This window comes from Aulonocara stuartgranti (genome assembly GCF_965226115.1).
Source record: "Aulonocara stuartgranti genome assembly, chromosome: 6".
Taxonomy (NCBI): Eukaryota; Metazoa; Chordata; class Actinopteri; order Cichliformes; family Cichlidae; genus Aulonocara; species Aulonocara stuartgranti.
The window spans coordinates 23,462,351-23,488,914 of record NC_138944.1 but is presented as its reverse complement, the minus strand read 5'-3'; the positions used below and the strand labels follow the sequence as shown (position 1 = coordinate 23,488,914).

Sequence of the window (26,564 nt, the reverse complement as noted above, 5' to 3'; positions counted from 1 at the left end):
GAGCCCATCTCCGTGTATGTGAACCCATAATAATCAATAAAGCTGATTCTGATTTTGATGCTTTTTCCTGCTTACAAGCTGCTATCCTATATTTCCTGTACCCTCTGAATCACTCACTTCTTTCATCCCTGCCTTTAACTATAAGCGCTGTGCTTTTTCTTTCCTTCAGGTGCCTCATTAAGTGGCTGGAGGTGAGGAAAGTGTGCCCGCTGTGCAACATGCCCGTCTTGCAGCTCGCCCAGCAGGCCGGCAGCACAGACCCTCCTGTGCAGATAGAGCAGCCTTTGCCTGGTATTGAGAACTTGGTGTAGCAGACTGACGGCCTCCTTCACAGTACACTACAAACACACGCATCCCGACACTCATGCTCTTACCTGTACAGGTACACTTTTGGTATGAGTGCGTGGACAGACTGGAGAAACTGGAGCTAATGCTCAGATCTACACAAAAGCTGCGAATCTGCCGCCATCGCCACCTCTCGTATCTTTTTGCATCGGTTCACAAAAGGATTTCCTGACATCTGCTCTAACTGAGAGTCATGTGTTTTCATGTATTTTTATTTTCACGGACAATGAAGAAGAGCTGATAACGAAGAAGTTTTCCTTTTCGACCGAGACGGTCGATAACTTTTTCACAACCAAAGCACTTTTCTGGGGACACCAGCGAAAGACCAGGAGGAAGAAGGAAAAGACAAAAGAACTACAGTACACTAAAATCTCAATAGTTTTTCTTTTATTTAACAAGCACTTTATGAGAAAGGCAAACCTGAATTTGCATGTGGCTCGTAGTCCCAAGGTCAATATATTTTATCATTAACGCTCATTTCCATGTACAGTACAAATAAACCAGGGTTAGGTCATTTTGGATTTTTTTTTTGTTAACAAACAAAATGTACATACACATCAGAAAGGGAAAATTTGGAAAGTTTGTTTAGTTTGTGCTGCACACACACACAAGAAACCGAAGTCAAAGTATCCTCGACTTTATGTCTGACTGAATGTGAAAGGTTTTTACACGCACACAACCCACACGCACACAATTCAGATGAAACATGAAGAATTTGTTCCCACATCATTACTCATTCATAATGTTACAGTTCTCCTTTTTTGTAAGGATTCAAACACATAAAGATGATGCAGTGAACAAATTATAGCATCAGCCATGTGTGGATACTGTCAGCCCTCCACAATCCAGGCATTACTCACAGTTGGGATCAGTCACAGGAAATCAACATTTCACAGTGCCCACTGTTTTAACCTCAAATTGTGTTGGTGTGTATGCACTGATGCTTAATCTTTAAACAGTTAAACAGACCCAACGGAAGTAATCAAGCACTCAGACGTTTCCCAACTAACACAGATGTTGCGCTTTGCTTCGCAGCGTTTTTATTTCATTGAAGCCGAGCTGCGCGGGTGCCGCAGAGACTCGTCTTCGCAAACATTTCACAGAAACAAAGTGTCATACGGTCGAGTCGGCGTCACTCGAAATATCACCGCACGTCCCTCTGAATCTGAATCTGAATGACTTCTGAGTTTAAGCACGCTGCTTTTACCGCTGAATTTGTTTTTGCTTCCGCTCTAGTATTTATGCTTTTTTAAAATAGATATATATATATATATATATTTATTGTGATATCTCGGTACAGCTTCATAGAGAGAACGAGTTAGTGGACTCAGCATAGCTTTCAGGCAACATTTCCACACATACATTGGGAGGGGCTCGAGCCGCGAACCCCCCTCTGGCCCCCACCCACAGAGGTAGCAGTCAGCAGGTTGTAATGAAGCAGCAGTTTCATTCACACACGCGCACACAGGTTCAGCTTTTTGGCCGTGGTATTCTGGCGCTTTCGCCCCTCGCCTCTCTCTGTATAGTACAGGGTGCTTTTGTTTCGTGCCACACATACATTAACCCTGAACCCCTGACCTTTGTGTTTTTGTTTTTGTCTCCTGTTAATATGTTGTTGGGCTAAAAGAAAAAAGCTTCATCACTCTGAGATGAATTAGAGATAGTCATTTTATCAATGATGTGTGATATTCAGTAACAGCTGTGTGTTACCTTTTTTAGAAGCACAAACAACAGCAACAAAAAATGAGCCCCCACTACAAAAAGTGAGCTTTCTGTCAGGGCTAACATGCTAACTGATTGTTCTGTTTTCTGGCTGCTTTCTTTCTCAATTATTACACAAAGGTTGAGGTTCACAATACGTGGACGATGCTTCTTCCATTGTTGCTTTGATCTGAATGTCAGGCCACACACACCGCAGTGTTGACCTCTGTGGACATTAAATAAGAACAAAAACAGGGTTATTTTTCTGTCTTGTGTGACGGTCACTCCTCCTGCATGGAAGCAGCACGGTGCTACATAAAAATGTTAAGGCTGATTGAAACGTATTGGCCAATCCCAAACAGACTTATTAGGACACTAGGTGAGCAGGGCGTGTATCAGACAACATCTCCACTTCAAAAGAGTTTTATGTTGAACAAATGAAGCAGCATCAAATCCTGCAGCGTGTGACGGGCAGAATTTGTTGCCTTCTCTCTTCTCGGTTTCGGTTACAAAAAGGCTGTGACTGTTTTTCTGCACTTCTATTAATCCCAGATCTTCACTTTATCTTTCTTCCATTGTCCCCCGATAGACGCTGGTAATAACACAAGTCTTAATGCTTTGTTCCTGCTAGTGGATTTGTCTTTGAATGTATGTTTCAGGAGAAAAAGGAGAGATTTAATGTGAAAATGTGCTATTTTGCGTAGTCAAGTTGCCACTTTGTTTCACCACTGTTAGATGTATGTAGATGCTAGTAACGTAAATAGTGTATTTACACACGGTGCACAAAGAAGAAAAAGCTCCTTCCTGTAAACTGAACGGCAGCTGACACTTCCCCGCAGTCTGCTCTATCTTAAATGTTGCTCGATTGTAAAACACCTTCCACCTGATTTTTTTTTTCCTTCCCGCGTGCCGTCCCGATCCCGCTAAAAGAGAGCGCGCCAACCCACGGTGAATCAGATTGATCGAGCAAAGAGATGCGAGGGAGTTTCTGTGAGGCTGTGAGCAGAAGAGGCTGGAAGCTGAGCCAGTCATGAATATAGTAATGAACGACTTCCCACCGCTGAAATCACCGTTGACGTCAGCGCCGCTCCTGAGTTACCTCGGGCTATAAATAGACGACAGTCAGGAGCACAGTTTTACACCGAGAATCTACTCGTATTGTGAGTGGAGAGCTTCCTAAAGACGGCCTCACAAGCCACTTTTATTATTGTCCCTTTAGGGCAAGGCGTTTGATGGGGGAATGTGACAGACTCAGTTTTATTCATAAAAGAGTCAAGTTGTTACCTTTTCCTTTCAGATGAGGGTTGCGTTACATTTCCGTGGTTGATTTTAGCGACCGGACCATTTAATTTTATTTTGAAATCTCTATCACTGACGCCCTGAAGTGAACTTTCTTCTTGTTTGTATGGTGTGCTATTTATTTCACCACTGCTCCAGTAGTGACCTCCTTACCCACCAATACTCCCCCCCTCCCCCCGTTTTTATTTTAAATGTCCAAACAAATCCTCCCACCTCCCAGCTTGAGCAGCGTACCTGAACACACCCTCTTGCCTCTTTTTTGTTAACACTGATTACGTTTGTGGACTTTCACAGACATTTGTTTGTAAAACTAAGAATTCTGCAGCCAGAATATTTTTGGAGACAGTCAGTATTTGTAAGCTCTATTTTTGTATATTGTTATTTTGGAGAAAATAATATGCTTTTTTTTTTTCTTGTTTTTTGCTAATTTCATGGGTATTCATTTCAAGAAAATGTTGCATGTGACTTGAGTTGAACTGTAAATAAAGTTTCCAAGTTTTGGAAGGATGTTTGTTGTGTTTTGTCTTTTCCTCTTCCAGATGTAGTCAAAATGTATCACTAAATTGACAACTCAGGAAAAATAATGTTTGTATGTCCTGTCTCAAGATGCATTCAGTACCTCTTGGCTGGACTGATGTAACTCAGTATTAGCAGGGTGTTCTAAAAGTTCCCTGAAAGCCTTCTGTTGATCCAAAACTATACTGTGACACTAGAAATTCTCTGTATTGGCTTCCTGTTAAATCCACAAACTTGCTCATGCTTAGTTGTCTAAATTTTTCTCCAGAATATTTTAGAGATTTTTACCCCACAGTTTAAACCACCTTGAAGCGACTGTTATTGTGATTTGATGCTATATAAATAAACCTGATTTGAATTAAATCAAAATTATACATATAAATAAAAATTATGTTCCACTGTTATCCTGGTGACTGACAATGGCTTCAGAAAATTAAGGCCACCTCTGCTTAAGTCTTTGGGGTTTTTTTTTCTTCACTGATATCATTTACTCCTTGTTGGGACTGTTTGCCAGTAAATATGATGCACCAGCGCCACCTTCTGGTTAAATACTCAAATGTTTAAACTGCATTTTCAGTTACAATATAATAATTTTTTGCTGACTGCATACTTCCTGGTATTGCAGATGGATGCGGTCCTGGTTGTTGAGCAGGACAGACGAGAGGCAACTGTAACACTTTTATTTTCTCCAAAAAGAAATAAACTAGAATCATGACACTGGGCATGCCCAGTAGGATTCTTCCTGCATATGAAAGGAAGCAGGACAATTTTAATAACAAGTTTTGACAAAATTGATACATTTTTTTGATGTAGCTGCAAACATTTTTCTTCCACACACATGGGTACTACACACCGGGCCACAAAGGGATGGACATGGTCAATACTCAGGTAGTCTGTGGTGTTTAAATGATGCTCAGCTGGTGCCAAGAAAATATCCCCCGCATCACTAAACCAACACCAGCCTGAACCATTGACACAAGGTAAGCTGGATCCATGCTTTTATGTTGTTTACACCAAATTCTAACCCTGCCATCCAAATGTTTCAGCAGTTATCGAGAGTCATCAGACCAGACAACATTTTTCCAATTTTCTGTTGCCCAATTTTGGTGAGCCCGTGTGAATGGTAGCTTCAGTTTCCTGTCCTTAGTTGTGGCACCCGGTATGTCCATCTGCTTCAAGGATCAACGTGTTTTGCATTCAGAGATGCTTCTAGGCATATCCAATTAAGTTATTGGAGTTACTGTTGCTTGTGAGAATCTTCTCTGTGAATCCTAGAGATGGTTGTGCAGGAAAATCCCAGCACATCATTGGTTTCTGAAATACTCAGATTACTACAATAATCAGACTACAAATACTCTGGCCCCAGCATTATGCCACATTCAAGGTCACTTAAATCCCCTTTCTTCCTCATTCTCATGCTCAGATTGAACATCAGCAGGTCACCTAGACCATGTCTATATGCCTAAATGCACGGAGTCACTGCCACATGACTGGCTGATGAGATATTTGGGTTTATGAGCAGCTGAACAGGTTTACCTAATATAGTGGCCTTCAGTCTATCTAAAATATTAATTTCAATATTGATTTGCATGGTTTTTAAAAGTGGTTTGAGTGCATAAGACTTGGACTTACAGTACCCTTCGTAGGTGTCCTTTTATTTGAAATACAGTGGAAAATGTTCCCAACCACTGTTACAGCCAGGGACACTCTAACAGTCTCACTTTGTGCTTTAAATTGAATATTTTTACCTGTCAGTAAGAATATATGCATTTATTGCATCAAGGGATGATGTCAAAATTCAATTAACCTGTCCCCAGCCTCTCGTCCTCAGGACTCATCCACTGTTGTCGTGGCTACTATAAGGTTGTTTCTACTTAAACAAATGGGAGCACTCAGTAACATCTGGCCACACGGCATTTCGACACAGCAGCTGGTTTTAACTCATGTTAGAAACCCTTCATCAGGGCACAGCACACTCAGTCTGTTTTGTGTCTGTTTCAGTAAACAGTGGCTCATACACATGTTAATAACTGACAGAGAGAACAGGCTGAGAAAGTACTGGTGTGGCTTGTTTTTGTCACCCTGTAAAATGGTCTCAAGTTTGAGGACATTGTTATCCTAATGCTAGTGTAATGCTACTTTACTTCAACACCAATCACTTTTATGTCAGCATTCCTATTTCAGCCTCTCCCTTTTATCTGACTGTGAACTCATGTCTTGTGTGCACATTTTAGTGAGCGTTTGAATTTGTGTCATACGACATACAAACTAGCACCCACAAACTTAAAATCTATAAATATTAGTTAGCACTTTATAATGATGTCACGCTATTAAGCACTAGTAATATATTAGTAAAGTGCTAGTAAGAGCTTCATTCATCATTTATGATGACATTTATAAATACAGATACATCATTATGATTATATATTTATAAATGACACACTAAGGAGGAGTAATGCTCTGTAAAAGATGAACTAAGCACTTGCTAATGCCTTATTTAATACTTAATAGTGTGACATTATTATAAAGTGCTAGCAAATATTTTATATTGTTTTTAAGAAGAGAAACCATCAGAATATCTGTGAAAACTCCAATAGACGACTCATTTGATCTGACCCATGATGGGAAACTGGTCCAGTGTCTAAAAATGCTTTTTCGTAAAATGCAGTTTATCAGTATAATATCAGTATTTTATTTAACAAGGGGCTGTCCTGACATAGATTATGATGTATTACTTGATAGATAGATGTTTGTTTGTCTTTTTTAATTATCAACCCTAAAACTGACAAGTTAGCATAGATACATCAGCCCACTCATGTGAAATCGAGGACTAGGCCTGGTCCTCTCAGCCACCTCAGACCAAAATCAATTAAATGCTGAACATCCAGTGTTGCTTTGGCAACAGTTTGAAATGGTTTGCAATTACTCTCGGTTGAATTTTAAAGCGATAAGATGGCCCACTTTACCTCATGTCCCGGTTTTGTTGGGATCACACTATTGATCGGTCTTCCACTGTCTATCCTGTTTTTAAAATCTGCTTCAAAAGACTCCATGATCTGATTTATTTTCTTCTTGAATTCAGATAATCGAAGGTAGACTTCCTTACTTTATGTCAATTACATAAAAATCGATTTTCAGAATTATTTCAGGAAATAATAAGATTTTTTATTACAGTGTTATAACTCCATCTGAGTCAAAGTGATCAAAAAGGTCATTTCAACATATATTTAAAGTAAGGAAGAGAAAAGAACAACAAACTTTCGGTTTGATCACTTTTATTAAAACGTGACCACTTTGCATCACCTAGATCTTAAAACCTGTCAACAGAAGTGCTTCATGTCATGATTACACTGTTTGATATTTAAGGATACACTGTGTGCAATGCCTCTCTGTGAATAACAAAGATCAGATGAAGGCAACACAAGAAGAAGCTAAACAGGAAGGAGGCGCTTAAAGAGTGAGACAGTGAAGTAGCACACAGCCAGACTGCTCATGAACATGATCCCAGTGGGAGAGGCCACCGCGGCGTTGCTTGAAGTACTGTTAGATGTTGTTGCAGTGTTGTTCGCAGTAGCGGTGCTGATTGTGCTTGTCATGTTTGTTGCAGTCGTGGCAGTGGCAAAGGTGGGAGCGGTTGAATTTACAGTGGAATTTGTCTGGGCATTTGCTGATGCTGCTGATTGATGAGTAAAACATCCGTATGAGACAGAAAGAGAATAAATGAGAAACTGTGTTTTACTCGCCGATGATCAGGATCTGTATCAGAATGGTCAGAAGCATTTTTGATCTCTGTAATGCCTGAAAACCAAAAGGAAAATTGTAATATTTTGACTTTAAACATTACTGTCTAACAAGCAAACGGTCTAAAAGAGAAAGCTGAACAACCTATTAAAAGTGTGTTACTTACAACACTCCTGTATTTTAATTTCTCTCAGCTCAGTTGCGAACTTGTCTCAGTGCCGAGTCTTCTTGCACCTCAGATGAGCAACTTCGCCTCAAGCTGTGAGTTCTTCCCGTCTTTTATACTGTGAATGGCAGACATGAGGAATGACATGAAAGAGACACCTTTGAAGGATGGCCATTCCTTTCACAGCAGTCACCTAAGTTTAACAAACTGCTTTGTTCATGCGTGCATCTCCAGGATTGTGAGATTATTGACAGATTACAAAGGAATCGGGTTGGTCGCAGGTGAAGAGAAGCAGGGCGTGTGTTCAACATGCTAAAGCCATGTCTTGTGTATGCATACTTACTGGTGACGTTAACGTGTCACGACCAAGGTTAGAAGAAAAGTCCCACAGACTCATCCAGTGGACATAATCTCTTACAGCAGGATGATTCTGCTTTATTCATATAATCATTTTTTAACTGCACTTAAACAACTTCTATTTTTCTTAGGCTGTCTGGAGAAAAACATGTTAGATCTTCTTCCTCCAGAACAAAAACTCCAGACACAAAGAAAAATCTTTTGATTGAATTGGACTCTTTTAAAAAAAAAAAAAAAAAAAAAACTACAGTGCACCTATCTTCAGATGGCTGCGTCCCACAGGACATGACAGTGATATGGACCAAAATCTCTGACGAAATGTTTCAAGCAGCTTGTTGAATCTACGCCATGAATTAAAACAGCTCCGAAGGCAAAAAGGGGGTCAAACTCAGTACTAGCAAGACTTTAAATCTTAAGAACGCGATGCTTTTATAGTTCAAAAATGTACTTTTGGAGGACAATCTGCTCATAAATGATCTCAGACTCCCATTTCTGAAGTTCTGAATAAACCATCAGTTCACAGCCCATTAATCATCAAACACAGTTTCACAAATATAAAACCAGCATTATTATAGTTGCACTGAAATGAGTTTGTAGTGATATAAAAATACTGTCAGCCACCAGTGCTCCCCCTCAGCCTCAGTGAAGTTTTAATAAATAAATGAGTGGAAGACAAGAATGAGTCAAAATCCAGAACAGATAAATTTTATCACATTTATTTCTGGACTTTAAGTTAAATCTTGGTCAGAGTTCTTCTGTTTCTTTGTGGGTTTGCCGCTCTGCTTCTGTGACTTCTGCAGCAGAGCCAGCGTGTCTCGCTTCTCAATCTTTCTGAGATGTTTCTTCTTCATTCTCTTGATCTTTGACGTATTCCGGATCTGAGAAACAAATGAGACATAAAAGTCAAATATGAGCTGATTGGAATATTACAATAAACCGAGAAAGCATTGACACACGAGGGACTGAAGAATATGCCAGTATTTCTTTTAGCTGGAGACAAGTCGACATACCACTTGAACAATCTCAGCTTTGCGTTCGTTCTCTTCTCGACGTTTTAAGTTTTCTTCTCTTCTTTTCCTCTTTTCCTATTAAAGCAGGCAAAAACACAAAAACAAGTGAGGTGCAAAGCATTGACAACACAATGGTCAAGCAGACCTGCATCACTCACACAGCCTGCCTCCTTACCTCCTTCTGCCGAGCTTTCTCATCCTTAAGCTGCAAAGAATACTGCTTCACCAGTGCCTTCTCCCGCTTGGCCTCCATCTTCTTTTCCCAAGAGGAGCACAATTGTTTGTCTCTCACTAAAGCTGAAAACCTTAGAAGACAAAAAAGGTTCACACTAAAGTTTTACCAACAAACTTTAGGGCGATCTGTACAAGACATCTCATTATAAACGAAACCTTATTACCAAGAACTCTCATCACCATCCTCATTAACTGCCATGTACGTACTTTTCATTCACATACAGTACTTTATAATAATAATAATAATAATAATCGTCCTCACCTCGCCTTGCTCCGGTCCTTCCACACTCTTCCAGATTTCGGTTTTCCCAGAGGAATGGCCGGGCGGGGCTTCTCACTGGGAGCTAGGTGAGGCTTCTTCGGGACCGGCTCTGCTGGAACAGGTCTGGACAGAGGAGCGTCTCCGCTGCCGTTAACTGTGGATTTGTTTTCTGTATCCGCCGCTGGAGTCACTGTCTGTGGCTCAGCTGGTTCCGGTGTCGGCTGCTCTGCCCCGGGACAGGGCTCTGGTTCCGCTGGCATGCTGGACCTGTCCTCGGCCGGACTCACAGGTTTCTCCTCTGTATTTGTTTCCTCCACCTCTACCGGTAGCTCCTGGAGGACTGACCTCCTGCTCCTCCGGCTGGGAGTCCTCACCGGGGCTTCAGAGCCGAGCACCGGTGCTGGAGTCCGGAACGTGCGGCCGCTGCGGGTCCGTCTGCCCTCCGCCGGTGGTTCCTGGACCTGCTCCGCTCCCGGTTCCGCCTCATCGGCGGCTTTCTCTTCTGACACGGGTTTTCCTCTTTTTGGCATATTTTTAAATAAAGTAACAGCTCATTACTAAACCGTACTTCTGTTTCCACGTGTGAGCTCTCCCAGCGTTGTGTACGTCGCGTTATTTCCGGTGTCGACGATAAACAACATGGCTTCACATTACCGCCACCTCCAGTTCTGGAGGGCAAACTACAAATTTGAACTTCCTCTAAGGAGCGCCATTGTTTGGCTTTAGCTTTTATCATGAAAACTGTGGTGTTTGCTCTTTGTAATAATGCTCATATAAATGTGACACCATCAATGTGTAGCTTAGTTAGCTCCATCAGTGAGTCAGTCTCAGAGATACCTCTAGAGTTAGATAGTGAGTGAATTTAGCTTGTCACAGTTCACATATACACTAATTAAACACACTTGGATTTTGGGTGTCTTCTTTCTTTACAGCCACAATCAAATTTGAGAAGTCAGTGTCTTTGGTTGCATGTCTTATTAAGGCGAGGTTGCTGGAAGTGAACCACAGAACACAGAGAGAAAGATCCTGAAATGACGCTAAAATACAAACAAGAGGAAAGTGGTCAAAGTATTTGATGAAGGCTGAAGAACCTCATAGGTCGACTTCATATGTAAACTTTAATTTGTTTCATATTTTACTAAATTTAAAACAGGGGGATTTCAAATCAAATGTCATGTAAACCTCAGTAATGTAAGTAGCTGCTGTGAGGCCTTTTTGAGCTTTTTGGGTTGAGGCCAAAAAGACCAGTAGAGGTCCTTAAAGATTTGAACCCTCAGAATCAGTTTGCGCTTCACTGATCTCAACCTGATCCCGATTTACAAACTTATTACTGATTTAATTTTCAGAAATGCAACTGAATAAGTTAAATAAGCTAACAATTTTACACTTTTTTTTCCTTAAGGGCAGCAAATTTAGTTTAAAAAGAAGGAATAGGGCTTTGTTTGGATTCATCACATCACACCCATGCAAGTAGTAAAGCTTGCAACCCCCTTTTTTGATTTGTTGTATTTTTATATTTCATAGTGCAGTTATGACAGGTATAAATACCAGAAGTTATTAGAAGCAGATATTAAAACTGAGACCTCAGTCATGCCATTTAACCTTAGCCGAGCCTTAACTGTGGGAGATGTGAAAACATTTTTTCTTAACTAAAAATCCTCTTCCTTCATTGATGCGATTACATTTAGTCACCCTTCAGACCCTGATGGAAGAGTCTGACTTTAATGCCAGAGTGACTTCATCACTATCCTGGCAAAGTGTGTTAGTGTTTAGGTGTTACCCAAGATCCACAGTGACGGGAGACAGCTGAACCATTTAACAGGTTTCAGTGAACAGTTTCAGGAATGTGCAACAGCACACAATGTTCACAAGCAGTTTTCCAAGGACCAGGACTTCCCTCAGGTAAGTGTTACCAAAACATGGATTCAGACAAGTATTTCCATAGGAACTGGGAGGGTAAGGCTTGCAGTTAACCTTCCAGAACAGAGGAGTCTCCGATGAGACTGAGGAATTGGGACAGGAAAGTGCTGTCAGTAAGTGGAAATGCGAAACAGGTTTGCCTGCTTGAGTCTTCCCTCGACCACACCGACTCCTGGAAAAGAACATGCATGCAACTTATAGAGCTAGACAACAGAACTGCACCTGGAGGACAGGAAACTATGACATGATTTGACCTTTCACCTTTTTAGACCTTCCCAAAGCTTCCTTTCTGTCTAATCCAACCATAAAGGGCATGTTAATCGATTATTAACCAGGTACTGACAGGAACACTGAGACAGGTTTGCTTGTTGTAATTTAATTTGCTGTTGTAATTGTAATTTAATTTAATAATTGTATTTGATCCAAGTCTCTGGTACACTAACTGTCAGTATTTTTCAGCATAAGGATGCATCACCTGAAAAAAGCATATTAGAAGTTGCCACTCCAAGCCCCGGGCATCAATAAAGTCAATCCACGTCAAAGCGTACCAAAGCCTTCTTAAATAGCACAGCTCTGCCCCCTCTCACTTCTATCTGCTGTAAATTTGAAAGCTTTTTATTTATTTTTTTTTTTTGCAAGGTCCCAGAAGATAGACTGTTGCACATGTTACTGCTCACAGCAGAAAACAGGCCAAGTGTTTTCAAGTGTTCATGGGTGTTGTTTTGTAGGGGAATCTTGCCCATCACAGGGGAACCTGAACTTGTTTTCCCTCCACACACATGGCCATCCCACCGCTCATAGGCTCATCAGCCTTCTGTATAATTATATTGCTTATAAAGAATTCAATATTTTGTTTTAACTGCGATAAGATCGAAGCTTTAAGTAGAATTAGACTGTGCCTGACCAATTGGTGTAAAAACTTTAGGGCCAAGAACTCGTGACTGTACTGCCTGACTTTGTTCTAAAGTTTTTCAGGGTGGGATCTCACCTGTCAGAGGTGAACCTCCACTGTTTTTATTTTTTAACAAAATTCTCAAAAACTTGCACAAAGTCTTTATCTCCACATTCTTATCTCTAGTTAAACCACATCCAAACAGTTTTCTCACACAGTGTCCCTGCTCACACTGAGGACAAGGCCAAGTATCTGTAGGCCACCCCACAGTGTCCCTCATAGGTTCATCTGCTTGGGTTTTACTTAGTAGAGAAAAATGCAGGTAACTAAAAGACACACACACACACACACACACACACACACACACACACACACACACACACACACAGTCCAAATGAAACAGCTTACTTGGCACACATTTTAAAGTAAAATGTTACATTGTGAATATTTAAAAAAAAAAAAAAAAACGTCTTCAGTGCCTTAAATAAAAGGCCCAACACTGCCACCTGCTGGCTTAAAAGCGTCCATACGCCACCATACGGCACAATAATAATAATATTTTAAAAAATAATAATAAAAATAAATAAATAAAACTAGGACGTCCTCTTTTCCTCCTGCCTGGCAGCTCCTTATTCAACATCCTTCATCCAGTATATTCATTGTCCCTCCTCCGCACAGGTCCAGACCATCTGTTCCTCACCTCTCTCATGATTTCCAGACATAAAAATATTGCGGATTTAATACATTGTCGTTCTCTTACCCATATTTCCTTCTGCTGTATATTGTATTTTTACTCTATACTGTCAGATTGTACGTTTAAAAAAAAGGCTTCTATCCCATAGTTCAAAACAGTGACTGTCATTATTTCAAAGCCTTTGAATAAAAAGCTCAACACTGCCCTCTGCTGATGTAAAAGCGTCCACACTCCACCAGCATATCACATGATTTCACTTCCGCGAGCCCAAATGAAACGACTCACGCGCAGTAGATCCAGGGACGTAAGGTCTGTCGCCGACCGTGTTCAGATAAATTCTGCATGTTTTGGTAACTTTGGATGCGCTCCGAGCCTGAAACAGAGCAGCAGGACTCCTGAGAAGACTCGTAATCATGTTGGTGCTCAAAACTGGCAGCGTGCTGCTTCTGCTGATGCTCTTTGGACGATCAGTGAGTAGACTACGCTTTTAAAGATAAAGTTTTAAACTTGTCTGGTGCATACTCTGCAGCCTCATTACACGAACATGAAATTGGGTGCTGTGATGTGAGATCATAAAGGTTTTTAACATCAGTAGTGTCAGGCTCATGTATCGGTTGTTGTTTGTCAGAGTTTTAGACTATAAAGATGAATGGTCGATAGGTTACACTGGAATGTCTAGCAGAGCTGAAACATTTAAAACCATGTTGGGATAACTACAGGATCTTAATGAGACATCTTTTACTGAGACATCCTGAGATCACCTGAGATGTCAGCCCTGTGCCATAAAAACACGAACTTGCTAAATTATGACCACTGCAATATACAGTGCTAAGAAACAGCGCTTCCTGGTTTGCTTATATTTTGGCATATTTGTCACACGTACATGTTTCAGATCATTAAACACATTTGTAATGTTAGACAAAGATAAGCTGAGTAAATACAAAATGTAGTTTTTAACTGATCATTTCATTTTTTAACAAGCAAACAAAAGTTATCCACATGTACCTGGCACTATGTGAAAAAGTTAATGTCCTTCGTTCTCAAATTATGAATATACACAGACTCATTAGCCACACTTAAGCCTGATTACTGCCAGGCCTGCTGATTCAAGAAATCACTTAAACAGAACCAGTCTGACAATCTCCAAAAGTAACACATCATGGGACAATCTAAAGAAACACATAAACTCCAGTGAAGCACTGTGAGAGCCTTTATTCACAAAAGGAGAAAACGTGGAACAGTGGTGAACTTTCCCAGGAGTGTACAGCCTCGCATCAGCAGCTCATGAAGGGGGTCGCAGAAGAACCCAGAACAAGCTCAAATGAACTGCAGGTCTCACTTTCCTCAGTGAAGTTCATGATTCAAGAATAAGAAATAAAATGGCCTGTATTTGTATAGCGCTTTAATAGTCCCTAAGGACCCCAAAGTGCTTTACACATCCAATCATCCACACATTCACGCACTGGTGATGGCAAGCTACACAGCCACCCTGGGGTGCACTGACAGAGGCGAGGCTGCCGAACACTGGCGCCACTGAGCACCACCAGTAAGCAACGGGTGAAGTGTCTTGCCCAAGGACACAACAACCAAGACTGTCCAAGCCGGGGCTCGAACTGACAACCTTCCGATTGCAAGGCGAACTCCCAACTCTTGAGCCACGATCGCCCCATAAATAAGAAAGAGACTGGGCAAAAATGGCATCCATGGGAGAGTTCAAGGAGAAAACCACCAACACATAGAACACAAAGGCACACATTTGAAAAACCATGTTGATGATCCCCGAGACTTTGGGGGAAATATTCTGTGGATTGATGACACAAAATCTGAACTTTTTGGAAGGTCTGCATAAAAAGAACATAATACCAGCAGTCAAACATGGTGGTGTTATTGTTATGTTCTGGGGCTGATTTGCTGCTTCAGACCCTGAACAACTTGCTGTAATTGACAGAAACATGAATTCTGCTCTCAACCAGCAAATTCTGAAGGAGAATATCTGAAGCTCGAGCTCACCGGAGTTACATAGCAGAACAGTGATCTGAAACACACCAGTAATTCTGAATGGCTCAACAAAAAGAAATGAAGGTTTCTTTTGTTGAGCTAAGTCAAAGTTTGGACTTCAGTCCGACTGAGAGTCTTTGGCACAACCCTAAACAGGCTGTTCATGCTCGAAAATCCTCCAATGTGTGTGATTTAAAACAATTTTGTAAAGGAGAGCGGGCCGAATTCCTCCACAGTGATGTTGCCAGGTATCGCAAATGCTTGATTATAGCTGTTAGTGCTAAGATTGGCCCAACCAGTTATTATGTTTAGGGAGCAATAGCTTTTTTCACACAGCGCCAGGTAGGTTTAGATGACTTTTTTCCCTTAAGAAATTAAATGATCATTTAAAATGAATATTTTGTATGTGGCTGGGTTATCCATGTCTAATTGTAAAATGATATGAAACATCTAAGTGTGACAAATATGAAAAAAAAAAGGGGAAAAAAGATTCAGATGTGAATCTGTTGTGTTGTGATCTGTCTGCAGCTCGGGGAATCTCCTTCATTCACTGTGGACTACCAGCATGACTGCTTCCGTAAAGATGGGGAGAAGTTTCAATACATATCAGGAAGTATCCATTATAACAGGATACCCAGAGTCTACTGGAAAGATCGGCTGCTCAAGATGTACATGGCAGGCCTGAACGCCATCCAGACGTAGGCTTACTTCCTCTCACTCTCTGTAATCTTCACATATCTGTGGAACTGATGTGGAAACTGAAGCGAATGAACTCAGCTTATAAGTTAATAACTGTGGCAGTTTTGCTCTGTTGATGCAAACAAACACATAATCTTAGCACTATGATGCTCTATAAACTAAACTGTAAATAGATTACATGTTAGTGAATCCAAATTAATTTATGGCGCAATCATGACAAAATAGTTATAGAACTAAGGATGTATGATTTGATTTAAAGCTTCATGTTAATGAAAGCACAAACACATCTGACAGGTTTCCTGTTTGTTTGGATGACACTGACGTTTCAGTCACTTTGCAGGTACATTCCCTGGAACTACCATGAAGCGCTTCCAGGCTTGTACAACTTCAGTGGAGACAGAGATTTGGAGCATTTCCTTAAGCTGGCGCAGGACATCGGTTTGCTGGTCATCCTCCGGCCAGGACCGTACATATGTGCAGAGTGGGACATGGTGAGTGAAAGTGTTTGTTGACTGTGTTTTTATAATAAACTATTACAGGACACTTAAAACATGCACTTGCCTTTTATTAATAATGTGGAGAGTCTAATCCCTCCATCAGCCTTAACCGCTTCTTACCTGGTCATCTACACAGTCGTTTCCAAAAAAGCTGGGACGCCGTGTATCCGGTCGTTAAGTGATGACGTGACGAATCCTACTTCCGGGCCTAAAGTAGTCTGCGTTTAATATGCCTTTTGTGTTGTTAACATGTTTAATGTTATGTATTTTCTTCTATTTAATCTCAAAAAACAGTCAGTGATCACTGTTGACCTCCCTCGGCTTTTATTACCACTAATCATTTATTTAAGCTCAGTTTTTAAAACCTTAGGATGTAACTACAGCCCAGCCCATGCAGCAGTATATGAATGACTAACCTCGTATTGTGGATGGATTATCTCAGTTGTTCTCCTGGCTGAAGTTTGGTCCTTTTACAGCATCCTGCCATGCGATTACATTTGTTCCTGACCACCGTGAACACTCACGTTAACTTTTATCGAGTGGAAAAAAAGTTAGCTTGTTTATATTATGCTAACATAGCTGTGTCGCTAGCGGTCACGTAGCACATCATTATATACCAGCTAGCCCAACTTCAGTAACCCTACAAACGTCACTGCTGTTTAGTTTTCTGTCTTCATTTATGTTGGAAGTGATAACAGAGCTGTACGTTTTAATTTGTTTCCAAAACCCCGCAGTCAGGACATGCTATATTGTATTTAGATAGAAGCTAGCGAGCTAACTCCCTGCTAACTTCTAACTCCGTTAAATGTCATAAATTCCGTTTTCATGGATGCCTGGATGTTAAACTCAATTGTTACACCTGGTAGAGCAGAACGCTGATCATTTTATTAAAGATGAAAGACTTTAGACAGTTTTTCAACTCTCAGTAATGCCATAGTGATCGTTTGATATATGGACCTGCAGCGGAGTTTAGGTCCAGACACTGCTAGTGACGTCAGACTTAACTAACTAACAGATAGTGCAGTGATTTGGTGATGTTTTTATTCACAGTTGAGCACAAAAAAGGTAATTTTGGATTTGAAGGTTATCAATATGCCTCAAAAAGGTTGTGGATGGGCCATGTTTACCACTCTGTAGCATCCCTTGTTCTTTTAACTACAGTCTCTAAACATGTGGGAACTGATGTGACCAACTTTAGGGAGAGGACTATTGTCCTGCTCTTGTTTCATATCAGATCTTGCTGCTCAACAGCCCTGGGGGTCTTCTTTGCAGTATTTTTGGTTTACTAAAGCTAAATGCTTTTAGATGGTGAGAAGTCTGGAAGGCAGTCAAGCCTGTTCATCATCCAGGCTGCAAAGTCATGCTGTTATAACAGAAGCACTGTGCAGTTTAGTATCATCTTCATCTGAAATCTGCAGAAATTTATGAATCAGATAGCAGTGATTTTCTTTCTATTTAAATGTTTGGTCAGAAACTGTTGATGAATAATTGATGGATAAAAGGATAAGTAACAAATTTCAAGTGTTGAGTTGATCCTCTCGGGACCCGGAACACCGCTGTAAAATTTTATATTTCCCTCTGGATGAACCGAATTGCAAAGCTTCCCAACCTTTGGTGCAAAGCATCATAACATTCCCAGAAACCCATCACGCCTCATAATTAACCTCTACTGCAATACATACTCTGTGGTCCCCATAGTAATTGTCTTTTTTAGCAACGAATAGAAACTGAGTTTCTATGCTATGCCATGCCTCAAAGCTTTAAACATGCATTTAGCAAAAATTTCTTAATATTAGTATGAATTGCAAGTTATATTTCTGCTGTTTAAGTTTCACTGGACTTTATTTCACGTTATCTATTTTTGTGTATTTCTGCCAACCAGGGTGGTCTGCCTGCCTGGCTTCTCAAAAAGAAAGACATCGTACTGCGCTCTACAGATTCAGGTGAGAAACAAAAGCAAATGGTAATGTAACCAGTAGAAATTGTATATACAGCACAATTCGCAACAGAGTCATTTGTGTATTCCAGACTACATCGCAGCAGTGGATAAATGGATGGGGAAGTTGCTGCCTATGATAAAGCCGTATCTCTATCAGAATGGTGGTCCGATCATCACTGTTCAGGTGAGTCCAGTACTTTCCTGGTGTTTGGATTTGTACCTGCTTTAGCTGCTGTTGTTATGTTTTACATCATCATTACATACCTGTTTGATAGGTGGAGAATGAATACGGCAGTTACTTTGCCTGTGACTACAACTACATGCGTCACCTGTCCAAGCTGTTCCGCTCTTACCTGGGTGATGAGGTGGTGCTGTTCACTACAGATGGGGCTGGGCTGGGCTACCTCAAGTGTGGCTCAATACAAGACCTCTATGCCACTGTGGATTTTGGGCCGGGTAGGTATCTGTCAACGGTAAAATGCAGAGTGAGGTGAACACTCTAAGCTGAAAACTTCTTGTTTTTTTTCTGCACTGACTCCTTGTCACATTTCATTAGTCATTCACAGGGAAGTAGCAAAAACAAATGCATGATTATTATTGTCTCTTCCTTTTGCTAGGTGCTAATGTTACTGCTGCCTTTAAAGCACAGAGACAAGTTCAACCTCACGGGCCTTTGGTAAGGGTCGCCCTCACAATGTTCTCACAGCATGGTACGTTTTCTCTTTAGGTGCTCACGGTGCTGTTTTTAATTCACAGGTGAACTCTGAATTTTACACTGGATGGCTGGACCACTGGGGATCACATCACTCGGTTGTGTCGCCCACTCGAGTGGCTAAGGTCCTCAGCGAGATGCTGCTCATGGGAGCAAATGTCAACTTGTGAGTTTATGGATCTCAGAGACTGATTGTTAGAGACAGTGAAGGGCTGTATCATCTAAAGCTAGAAATGTATTGGTGAAGTGATGCCTCCAGGGATCAATCCACTGCTACAACTGCCACCTAATACAGTGATTGGCCAAACATGGTGCACAGGTAAATGATAGAAGGTTCTTATCTATCAGACATTATGGCAGCATCATGTTGCTTAGCAGCCACTTAGCAAGATGCTAAAATGATTTATGCACTGGTATTGTATCGTTTTAATTTTACAACTGCCACACAAACATTAAATTAGATGTTCCTAGCAACAACCTTGCAACAGGCTTAAGTGACAAAAATCTTTGGTACCGATCTACCACCCCATCCCATAATGCACTTTGCATTTCTCCTTCATTTACCTTTTTCATTCTCTTGTGTTTATACACCATTCTACATTTCCACAGTGTGTCAGGGTGGTGTGATCAAAAAGTTTCAGCCAAATGTTTCTTCTACAATAAAAAAAAAAAGACATCTCCTTTGACAACACAGTTGTGAATAACGGTAACAAAGAGGCATATGAGCTTCTTAGGTGACATCTACAGGGAGCAGGTGAAAAGAAGCAGATCTGTAAAACATTATTACTCTGTGTAGTGTGTGATTAATAATGAGTCTGATCTTAAATCCACACTTGAACATTTCCATCTTGAGTTTGCAACTATGGCAAACAGTGATTGAAATGGGCTAAATTATTGTAAGAATATACACATTGCTATGTAAAATAATTGGATACTAGCTAATTGCTCTACATTTGCAAATACAGCAGGTGCATATTTTAGCTTATATACCGGTACTCACCTTCCTTCCTCCTCACACAGGTACATGTTCATAGGAGGAACCAACTTTGGATACTGGAATGGTGAGTCCACTTTGACAAACTGATCTGCTGAGATGATGATTGTTTCACATGACTTCTGACAAAACACTGCCTTTTGTCTGACTGTCACTTAATACCCTCAGGGGCCAATATGCCATACGCTGCACAGCCTACAAGCTATGACTACGATGCTCCGCTCACAGAAGCCGGAGACCTCACAGAGAAATATTTTGCCATCCGAGAGGTGATCAAAATGGTACGAACAAGCGTAAGCTTCTACTTTTACAGTGTCTAATATCTGTGAAGGTAATAAAACACTGTGGCAGCATTTCATTAGCATACGCTAACTGTAGTTACAATAAGTAATTCATTGTTTCTTTTGAGTATGGTTTTCTTGTATAAGCCATTTTGACAAACTTGCATTTTTCCAACAGTACAGTAAGGTACCAGAAGGGCCGATACCACCAACAACTCCAAAGTATGCGTATGGTGCCGTAACAATGAAGAAGGTGGGTGATACTCATCACCTTTAATAAAGTCATTAAAACAGTGTTATAGAGTTTTTACTAGGGCTGAACGATATATCGCATTTGCGATAATATCGCGACATGATCAAGTGCAATTTTCTAACCGCAAAGGCTGCGATTATACTGCGATTATATTATACAATTCATGGGCTGCATCCTCCTGAGGCCGCATTTGTAGACCGATTACGTCACAGCGACGCACCGAAGGCTGTCCAAATTACTACCATATCCCAGAATTCATAGCGCGGCCCAGCCAAACTCCAGTTTCCAGCAATGGCGGCCGCTACTAAGTTTTAAAATTACTCATACTAATCTTTCTGGGTCACAAAATAAACTTTTAACATATTTTCAGGCGAGAAAGTAGTTGTGTAAACATCAAATATCTGCTCGGTTTATCAAGATATCCCATATTTGCAAAAGTGCTTCGACGTTTTCAGAGGCGTCTGCTACCCACCAGCTCGACAGCTAGCCGGGAGCTCGAGGGTTACTGATGCGGCCGAGAACGGCACAACTCCCGGCACATCATTTTCAGATCACCGCGGAGTTTCGCTGCTCGGGTTAAACGTAATATATAAGTCACTTAGACAACCTAAAAATGTTATTGTTGGGCTTTTTTCAGTGTTTTGTTTGTTCGTGAGTAAATCGGTTTGGCTGAGATTAAAGTTATTAGATTAGATAAAATAAAACTTTATTAATCCCCCGGGTGGGTTCCTCCTTGGTTTTCACACAGCTGACTAAACGTCAAACAGAAAACTTATTAAACAGAAGTATGAGACAGTCGAGAATTTACACCAGTGTCTGGTTATATTTTAGATAGCAAGAAGCAGACGGCCGAGTTTATTAAACTCCACCGAGACAGCGGTGACGCTAATCAGAACTAGACCGTCCAATTTCACGCCTTTAAACTTTAAAGGCGTGTTTGTGTGTGTGTTTATACAATTGCTATTATGTTTGCACTTTATGTGTAATGTTACTGACTGCAGAGATCAGTAAGATGTGTGTATTTTTTATTTATTAGTTTTATTTATTTAATATTATTTTTTAATTGAATGACTGTCTAGTAGTTCACAGATGTCGAAAAACTGAGTGTGGTAAAGCCACTGATTTTTTTTATGTATATTTCTGCAATCTGCACATTGTACTGACTTTCATTTTAATGTTTACACCAGGGTTCCTTGTCAGCACTTTATGCTCAGATGTTTGTAAGCTAAAAATAAACTATTGTGTATGTTCAAATATACTGTTGTGATTGAAGAAGTTAAATAAAAATGTCAGTCATCAATTCATGCATCACCTCATGTCATCATAACAGAGGTCTGTCTTCCAGGAAAGAACAGTTTAAAATTAATGTAATATAGTATTGGCCATACTATATGATGTATTGCTTGTCTTTGTTTAATAATACAGAAGACAAAGACCTTAAAAAATAATCGCATATCGCATCGCAATCGCAATATTGGGGCAAAAAATCGCAATTAGATTATTTTCCATAATCGTTCAGCCCTAGTTTTTACTGTTTTATTGGATTATGCTTCAAATGTTATGTTATACTTATGTTCACATATTTCACCAGACACAATGTACCAACTCTGCAGAAACAGGAAGCTCACCCTGTGACATTATTAGCACACACACTTTGTGACACACACACACACACACACACACAGCTTACACACAGACAGCATCAGGACCTGCGTAACAGGAAATGTGATTATATTTTCATATTGACGATGTAACCTATAAAAATAAACGAATGCTGCAGTTCGTGGTGTCGCTCTGTCTGAGATTCACCCGTGCAGCACGTTAACTATCTCGAGTGTCTCAGTGTTGTTTATTCACCTGACTGTTTGTTAACTGTAAATCTCTGACAAACAGCTACTTTTTTAGCACTTTAATAATGATTTTCACATTGCTTTATTAAAAAATGGATAATGAAGCTTATGGACTGATGAAAATTAAAGATTAAAGTTTGACCTTGTGCCACCTGCAGCTCCAGACCGTGTCGGATGCCCTAGACGTACTGTCTCTCTCTGGCCCTGTCAGAAGCATCCATCCTCAGACTTTCATCGACTTGAATCAGGTACCAGTAATTGTTCCGTTTTTCCCGTTTTATCAGCAATAATAACTTTGTACTGTCATTAACGAGTCTCTTATGCTCCTCTAGGCTTTTGGTTTTATGCTCTATAGGACCATCCTGCCCATGGACTGCACCACACCAACTCCACTGTCATCTCCACTGAATGGGGTCCATGACAGAGCATACGTGTCAGTGGACGGGGTGAGTATCAGATGTTAGGTGGAGGTTCTTCTTCATATGAAGCCAGACTTTATCACAGTTCGCTCAGTCAGTTCAAGTTTAGACTAGCTGTTGTTCTTAAATATTTCGGTGGAAGCCAAACGTATGCATCATTAAACTTACACAACTTTTGCTTTCATTAAGTTGTCTTGTTTTTTTTGATTAGGCTCCTGTGTTCATGTTTAGTAAGTCACTTATTTATTCATTAACAAACTTCGATGTCTTTTGCATCAAAACCCATAATTTCTTTTGCAGTAACCGCTGTGGATAAAACAAGAAAAAAAATCATAATAAAATCATTAAAGATGCAGCTGGATATGTTACAAAAGATGAAAACAGAAATGAAACACTGAAAAGAACTGATCTGCAATAAGCACAAAGTACAACCGCATACAATGACACGACAAGGACGGCACACTTTACTGCCAAACAACAGCAGGATAAATAAAAAAGAGATATTCCACAATTAAGGTAGAACTAATAAAGTCATTTCGTCTTTATTAGTTCAGTTTATTAACTGAACTTTATTTATATATATATATATATATATATATATATATATATACACACACACACACACACACACACACACACACACACACACACACACACACACACACACACACACACACACACACAGTGGGGCAAAAAAGTATTTAGTCAGCCACCGATTGTGCAAGTTCCCCCACCTAAAATGATGACAGAGGTCAGTAATTTGCACCAGAGGTACACTTCAACTGTGAGAGACAGAATGTGGAAAAAAAAATCCATGAATCCACATGGTAGGATTTGTAAAGAATTTATTCGTAAATCAGGGTGGAAAATAAGTATTTGGTCAATAACACAAATACAACTCAATACTTTGTAACATAACCTTTGTTGGCAATAACAGAGGTCAAACGTTTACTATAGGTCTTTACCAGGTTTGCACACACAGTAGCTGGTATTTTGGCCCATTCCTCCATGCAGATCTTCTCGAGAGCAGTGATGTTTTGGGGCTGTCGCCGAGCAACACGGACTTTCAACTCCCGCCACAGATTTTCTATGGGGTTGAGGTCTGGAGACTGGCTAGGCCACTCCAGGACTTTCAAATGCTTCTTACGGAGCCACTCCTTTGTTGCCCGGGCGGTGTGTTTTGGATCATTGTCATGTTGGAAGACCCAGCCTCGTTTCATCTTCAAAGTTCTCACTGATGGAAGGAGGTTTTGGCTCAAAATCTCACGATACATGGCTCCATTCATTCTGTCCTTAACACGGATCAGTCGTCCTGTCCCCTTGGCAGAAAAACAGCCCCATAGCATGATGTTTCCACCCCCATGCTTCACAGTAGGTATGGTGTTCTTGGGATGCAACTCAGTGTTCTTCTTCCTCCAAACACGACGAGTTGAGTTTATACCAAAAAGTTCTACTTTGGTTTCATCTGACCACATGACATTCTCCCAATCCTCTGCTGTATCATCCATGTGCTCTCTGGCAAACTTCAGACGGGCCTGGACATGCACTGGCTTCAGCAGCGGAACACGTCTGGCACTGCGGGATTTGATTCCCTGCCGTTGTAGTGTGTTACTGATGGTGACCTTTGTTACTTTGGTCCCAGCTCTCTGCAGGTCATTCACCAGGTCCCCCCGTGTGGTTCTGGGATCTTTGCTCACCGTTCTCATGATCATTTTGACCCCACGGGATGAGATCTTGTGTGGAGCCCCAGATCGAGGGACATTATCAGTGGTCTTGTATGTCTTCCATTTTCTGATGATTGCTCCCACAGTTGATTTTTTCACACCAAGCTGCTTGCCTATTGTAGATTTACTCTTCCCAGTCTGGTGCAGGTCTACAATACTTTTCCTGGTGTCCTTCGAAAGCTCTTTGGTCTTGGCCATGGCGGAGTTTGGAGTCTGACTGTTTGAGGCTGTGGACAGGTGTCTTTTATACAGATGATGAGTTCAAACAGGTGCCATTCATACAGGTAACGAGTGGGGGACAGAAAAGCGTCTTACAGAAGACGTTACAGGTCTGTGAGAGCCAGAGATTTTCCATGTTTGAGGTGACCAAATACTTATTTTCCACCCTGATTTACGAATAAATTCTTTACAAATCCTACCATGTGAATTCATGGATTTTTTTTTTTTTCACATTCTGTCTCTCACAGTTGAAGCACCCAGCACGCCCCTGCGGGCGGTTTATCCTTCAAGCTCGGGTCCTCCACCAGAGGCCTGGGAGCTTGAGGGTCCTGCGCAGTATCTTAGCTGTTCCCAGGACTGCGCTCTTCTGGACAGAGATCTCCGATGTTATTCCCGGGATCTGCTGGAGCCACTCGCCTAGCTTGGGAGTCACCGCACCTAGTGCTCCGATTACCACGGGGACCACCGTTACCTTCACCCTCCACATCCTCTCGAGCTCTTCTCTGAGCCCTTGGTATTTCTCCAGCTTCTCGTGTTCCTTCTTCCTGATGTTGCTGTCATTTGGAACCGCTACATCGATCACTACGGCTGTCTTCTTCTGTTTGTCTACCACCACTATGTCCGGTTGGTTAGCCACCACCATTTTGTCCGTCTGTATCTGGAAGTCCCACAGGATCTTAGCTCGGTCATTCTCCACCACCCTTGGGGGCATCTCCCATTTTGACCTCGGGACTTCCAGGTTATACTCGGCACAGATGTTCCTGTACACTATGCCGGCCACTTGGTTATGGCGTTCCATGTATGCCTTGCCTGCTAGCATCTTGCACCCTGCTGTTATGTGCTGGATTGTCTCTGGGGCATCTTTACACAGCCTGCACCTGGGGTCTTGCCTGGTGTGATAGACCCCAGCCTCTATGGAACTTGTGCTCAGAGCTTGTTCTTGTGCTGCCATGATTAGTGCCTCTGTGCTGTCTTTCAGTCCAGCTTTGTCCAGCCACTGGTAGGATTTCTGGATATTAGCCACCTCCTCTATCTGCCGGTGGTACATACCGTGCAGGGGCCTGTCCTTCCATGATGGTTCCTTGTCTCCCTCCTCTTTCTTGGGTTTCTGCTGCCTGAGGTATTCACTGAGCACTCGGTCAGTTGGGGCCATCTTCCCAATGTATTCTTGGATGTTCGTTGTCTCATCCTGGACTGTGGTGCTGACACTCACCAGTCCCCGGCCCCCTTCCTTCCGCTTAGCGTACAGCCTCAGGGTGCTGGACTTGGGGTGAAACCCTCCATGCATGGTAAGGAGCTTTCTTGTCTTTATGTCAGTGGCTTCTATCTCCTCCTTTGGCCAGCCTATTACCCCAGCAGGGTACCTGATCACGGGCAGGGCGTACGTGTTGATGGCCCGGATCTTGTTCTTACCATTCAGCTGACTCCTCAGGACTTGCCTGACCCTCTGCAGGTACTTGGTGGTTGCAGCTTTTCTAGTGGCCTCTTCATGGTTCCCATTCGCCTGCGGGATCCCCAGGTACTTGTAACTGTCCTCTATGTCTGCAATGTTGCCTTCTGGTAGTTCAATCCCCTCAGTTATGACTACCTTCCCTCTCTTTGTTACCATCCGACTACACTTCTCCAGTCCGAATGACATTCCAATGTCATTGCTGTATAGCCTGGTAGTGTGGATCAGTGAATCGATGTCTCGTTCACTCTTGGCGTACAGCTTGATGTCATCCATGTACAGGAGGTGGCTGACAACTGCTCCGTTCCGTAGTCGGTATCCGTAGCCAGTCTTGTTAATGATCTCACTGAGGGGGTTCAGGCCTATGCAGAACAGCAGTGGGGACAGAGCAT

At 41.5% G+C, this 26,564-nt stretch overlaps 4 protein-coding genes across 5 annotated transcripts in view; 2 read left to right on the top strand and 2 right to left on the bottom strand.

Annotated features, from left to right (window-relative positions):
* rnf24 (ring finger protein 24) overlaps window positions 1-3,852 on the top strand; it is a 31,216-nt gene extending 27,364 nt beyond the window's left edge. For both annotated transcript variants that reach the window (XM_082537009.1, XM_082537008.1), the window contains exon 6: window positions 170-3,852. In XM_082537009.1, the coding sequence (XP_082393135.1) occupies window positions 170-311 (142 nt within the window). In that variant the 3' untranslated portion in view covers window positions 312-3,852. The remainder of the gene's footprint in view (window positions 1-169) is intronic.
* A 4,973-nt stretch (window positions 3,853-8,825) lies between these two features.
* ccdc86 (coiled-coil domain containing 86) lies at window positions 8,826-12,147 on the bottom strand. The gene is made up of 4 exons (XM_082537165.1): window positions 9,632-12,147; window positions 9,311-9,440; window positions 9,136-9,210; window positions 8,826-9,003 (listed from the first exon to the last, which is right to left on the bottom strand). Exons 1-4 carry the CDS (start codon window positions 10,159-10,161, stop codon window positions 8,854-8,856), a joined length of 885 nt encoding a protein of 294 aa, XP_082393291.1. The 5' UTR covers window positions 10,162-12,147; the 3' UTR covers window positions 8,826-8,853.
* A 776-nt stretch (window positions 12,148-12,923) lies between these two features.
* glb1 (galactosidase, beta 1) overlaps window positions 12,924-26,564 on the top strand; it is a 19,153-nt gene continuing 5,512 nt past the window's right edge. Inside the window, exons 1-13 of the mRNA XM_082537140.1 lie at window positions 12,924-13,607; window positions 15,664-15,833; window positions 16,175-16,325; window positions 18,214-18,274; window positions 18,360-18,454; window positions 18,546-18,726; window positions 18,888-18,946; window positions 19,027-19,148; window positions 20,003-20,043; window positions 20,145-20,257; window positions 20,436-20,510; window positions 22,519-22,608; window positions 22,693-22,806. Of these exons, the coding sequence (XP_082393266.1) occupies window positions 13,551-13,607; window positions 15,664-15,833; window positions 16,175-16,325; window positions 18,214-18,274; window positions 18,360-18,454; window positions 18,546-18,726; window positions 18,888-18,946; window positions 19,027-19,148; window positions 20,003-20,043; window positions 20,145-20,257; window positions 20,436-20,510; window positions 22,519-22,608; window positions 22,693-22,806 (1,329 nt within the window). The 5' untranslated portion in view covers window positions 12,924-13,550. The remainder of the gene's footprint in view (window positions 13,608-15,663; window positions 15,834-16,174; window positions 16,326-18,213; window positions 18,275-18,359; window positions 18,455-18,545; window positions 18,727-18,887; window positions 18,947-19,026; window positions 19,149-20,002; window positions 20,044-20,144; window positions 20,258-20,435; window positions 20,511-22,518; window positions 22,609-22,692; window positions 22,807-26,564) is intronic.
* The window catches only part of LOC309708833 (uncharacterized protein), an 18,551-nt gene continuing 16,510 nt past the window's right edge, over window positions 24,524-26,564 (bottom strand). Inside the window, exon 2 of the mRNA XM_082537146.1 lies at window positions 24,524-26,461. Within this exon, the coding sequence (XP_082393272.1) occupies window positions 25,009-26,448 (1,440 nt within the window). The 5' untranslated portion in view covers window positions 26,449-26,461 and the 3' untranslated portion in view covers window positions 24,524-25,008. The remainder of the gene's footprint in view (window positions 26,462-26,564) is intronic.

Coding starts and splice junctions, on each gene's coding strand:
- ccdc86 (XM_082537165.1), bottom strand. CDS start 10,161: ATGCCAAAAAGAGGAAAACCCGTGTCAGAAGAGAAAGCCGCCGATGAG. Junction 9,211..9,310: donor AGAAAGCTCGGCAGAAGGAG/GTAAGGAGGCAG, acceptor CTGCTTTAATAG/GAAAAGAGGAAAAGAAGAGA. Junction 9,004..9,135: donor AAGCTGAGATTGTTCAAGTG/GTATGTCGACTT, acceptor TTTGTTTCTCAG/ATCCGGAATACGTCAAAGAT.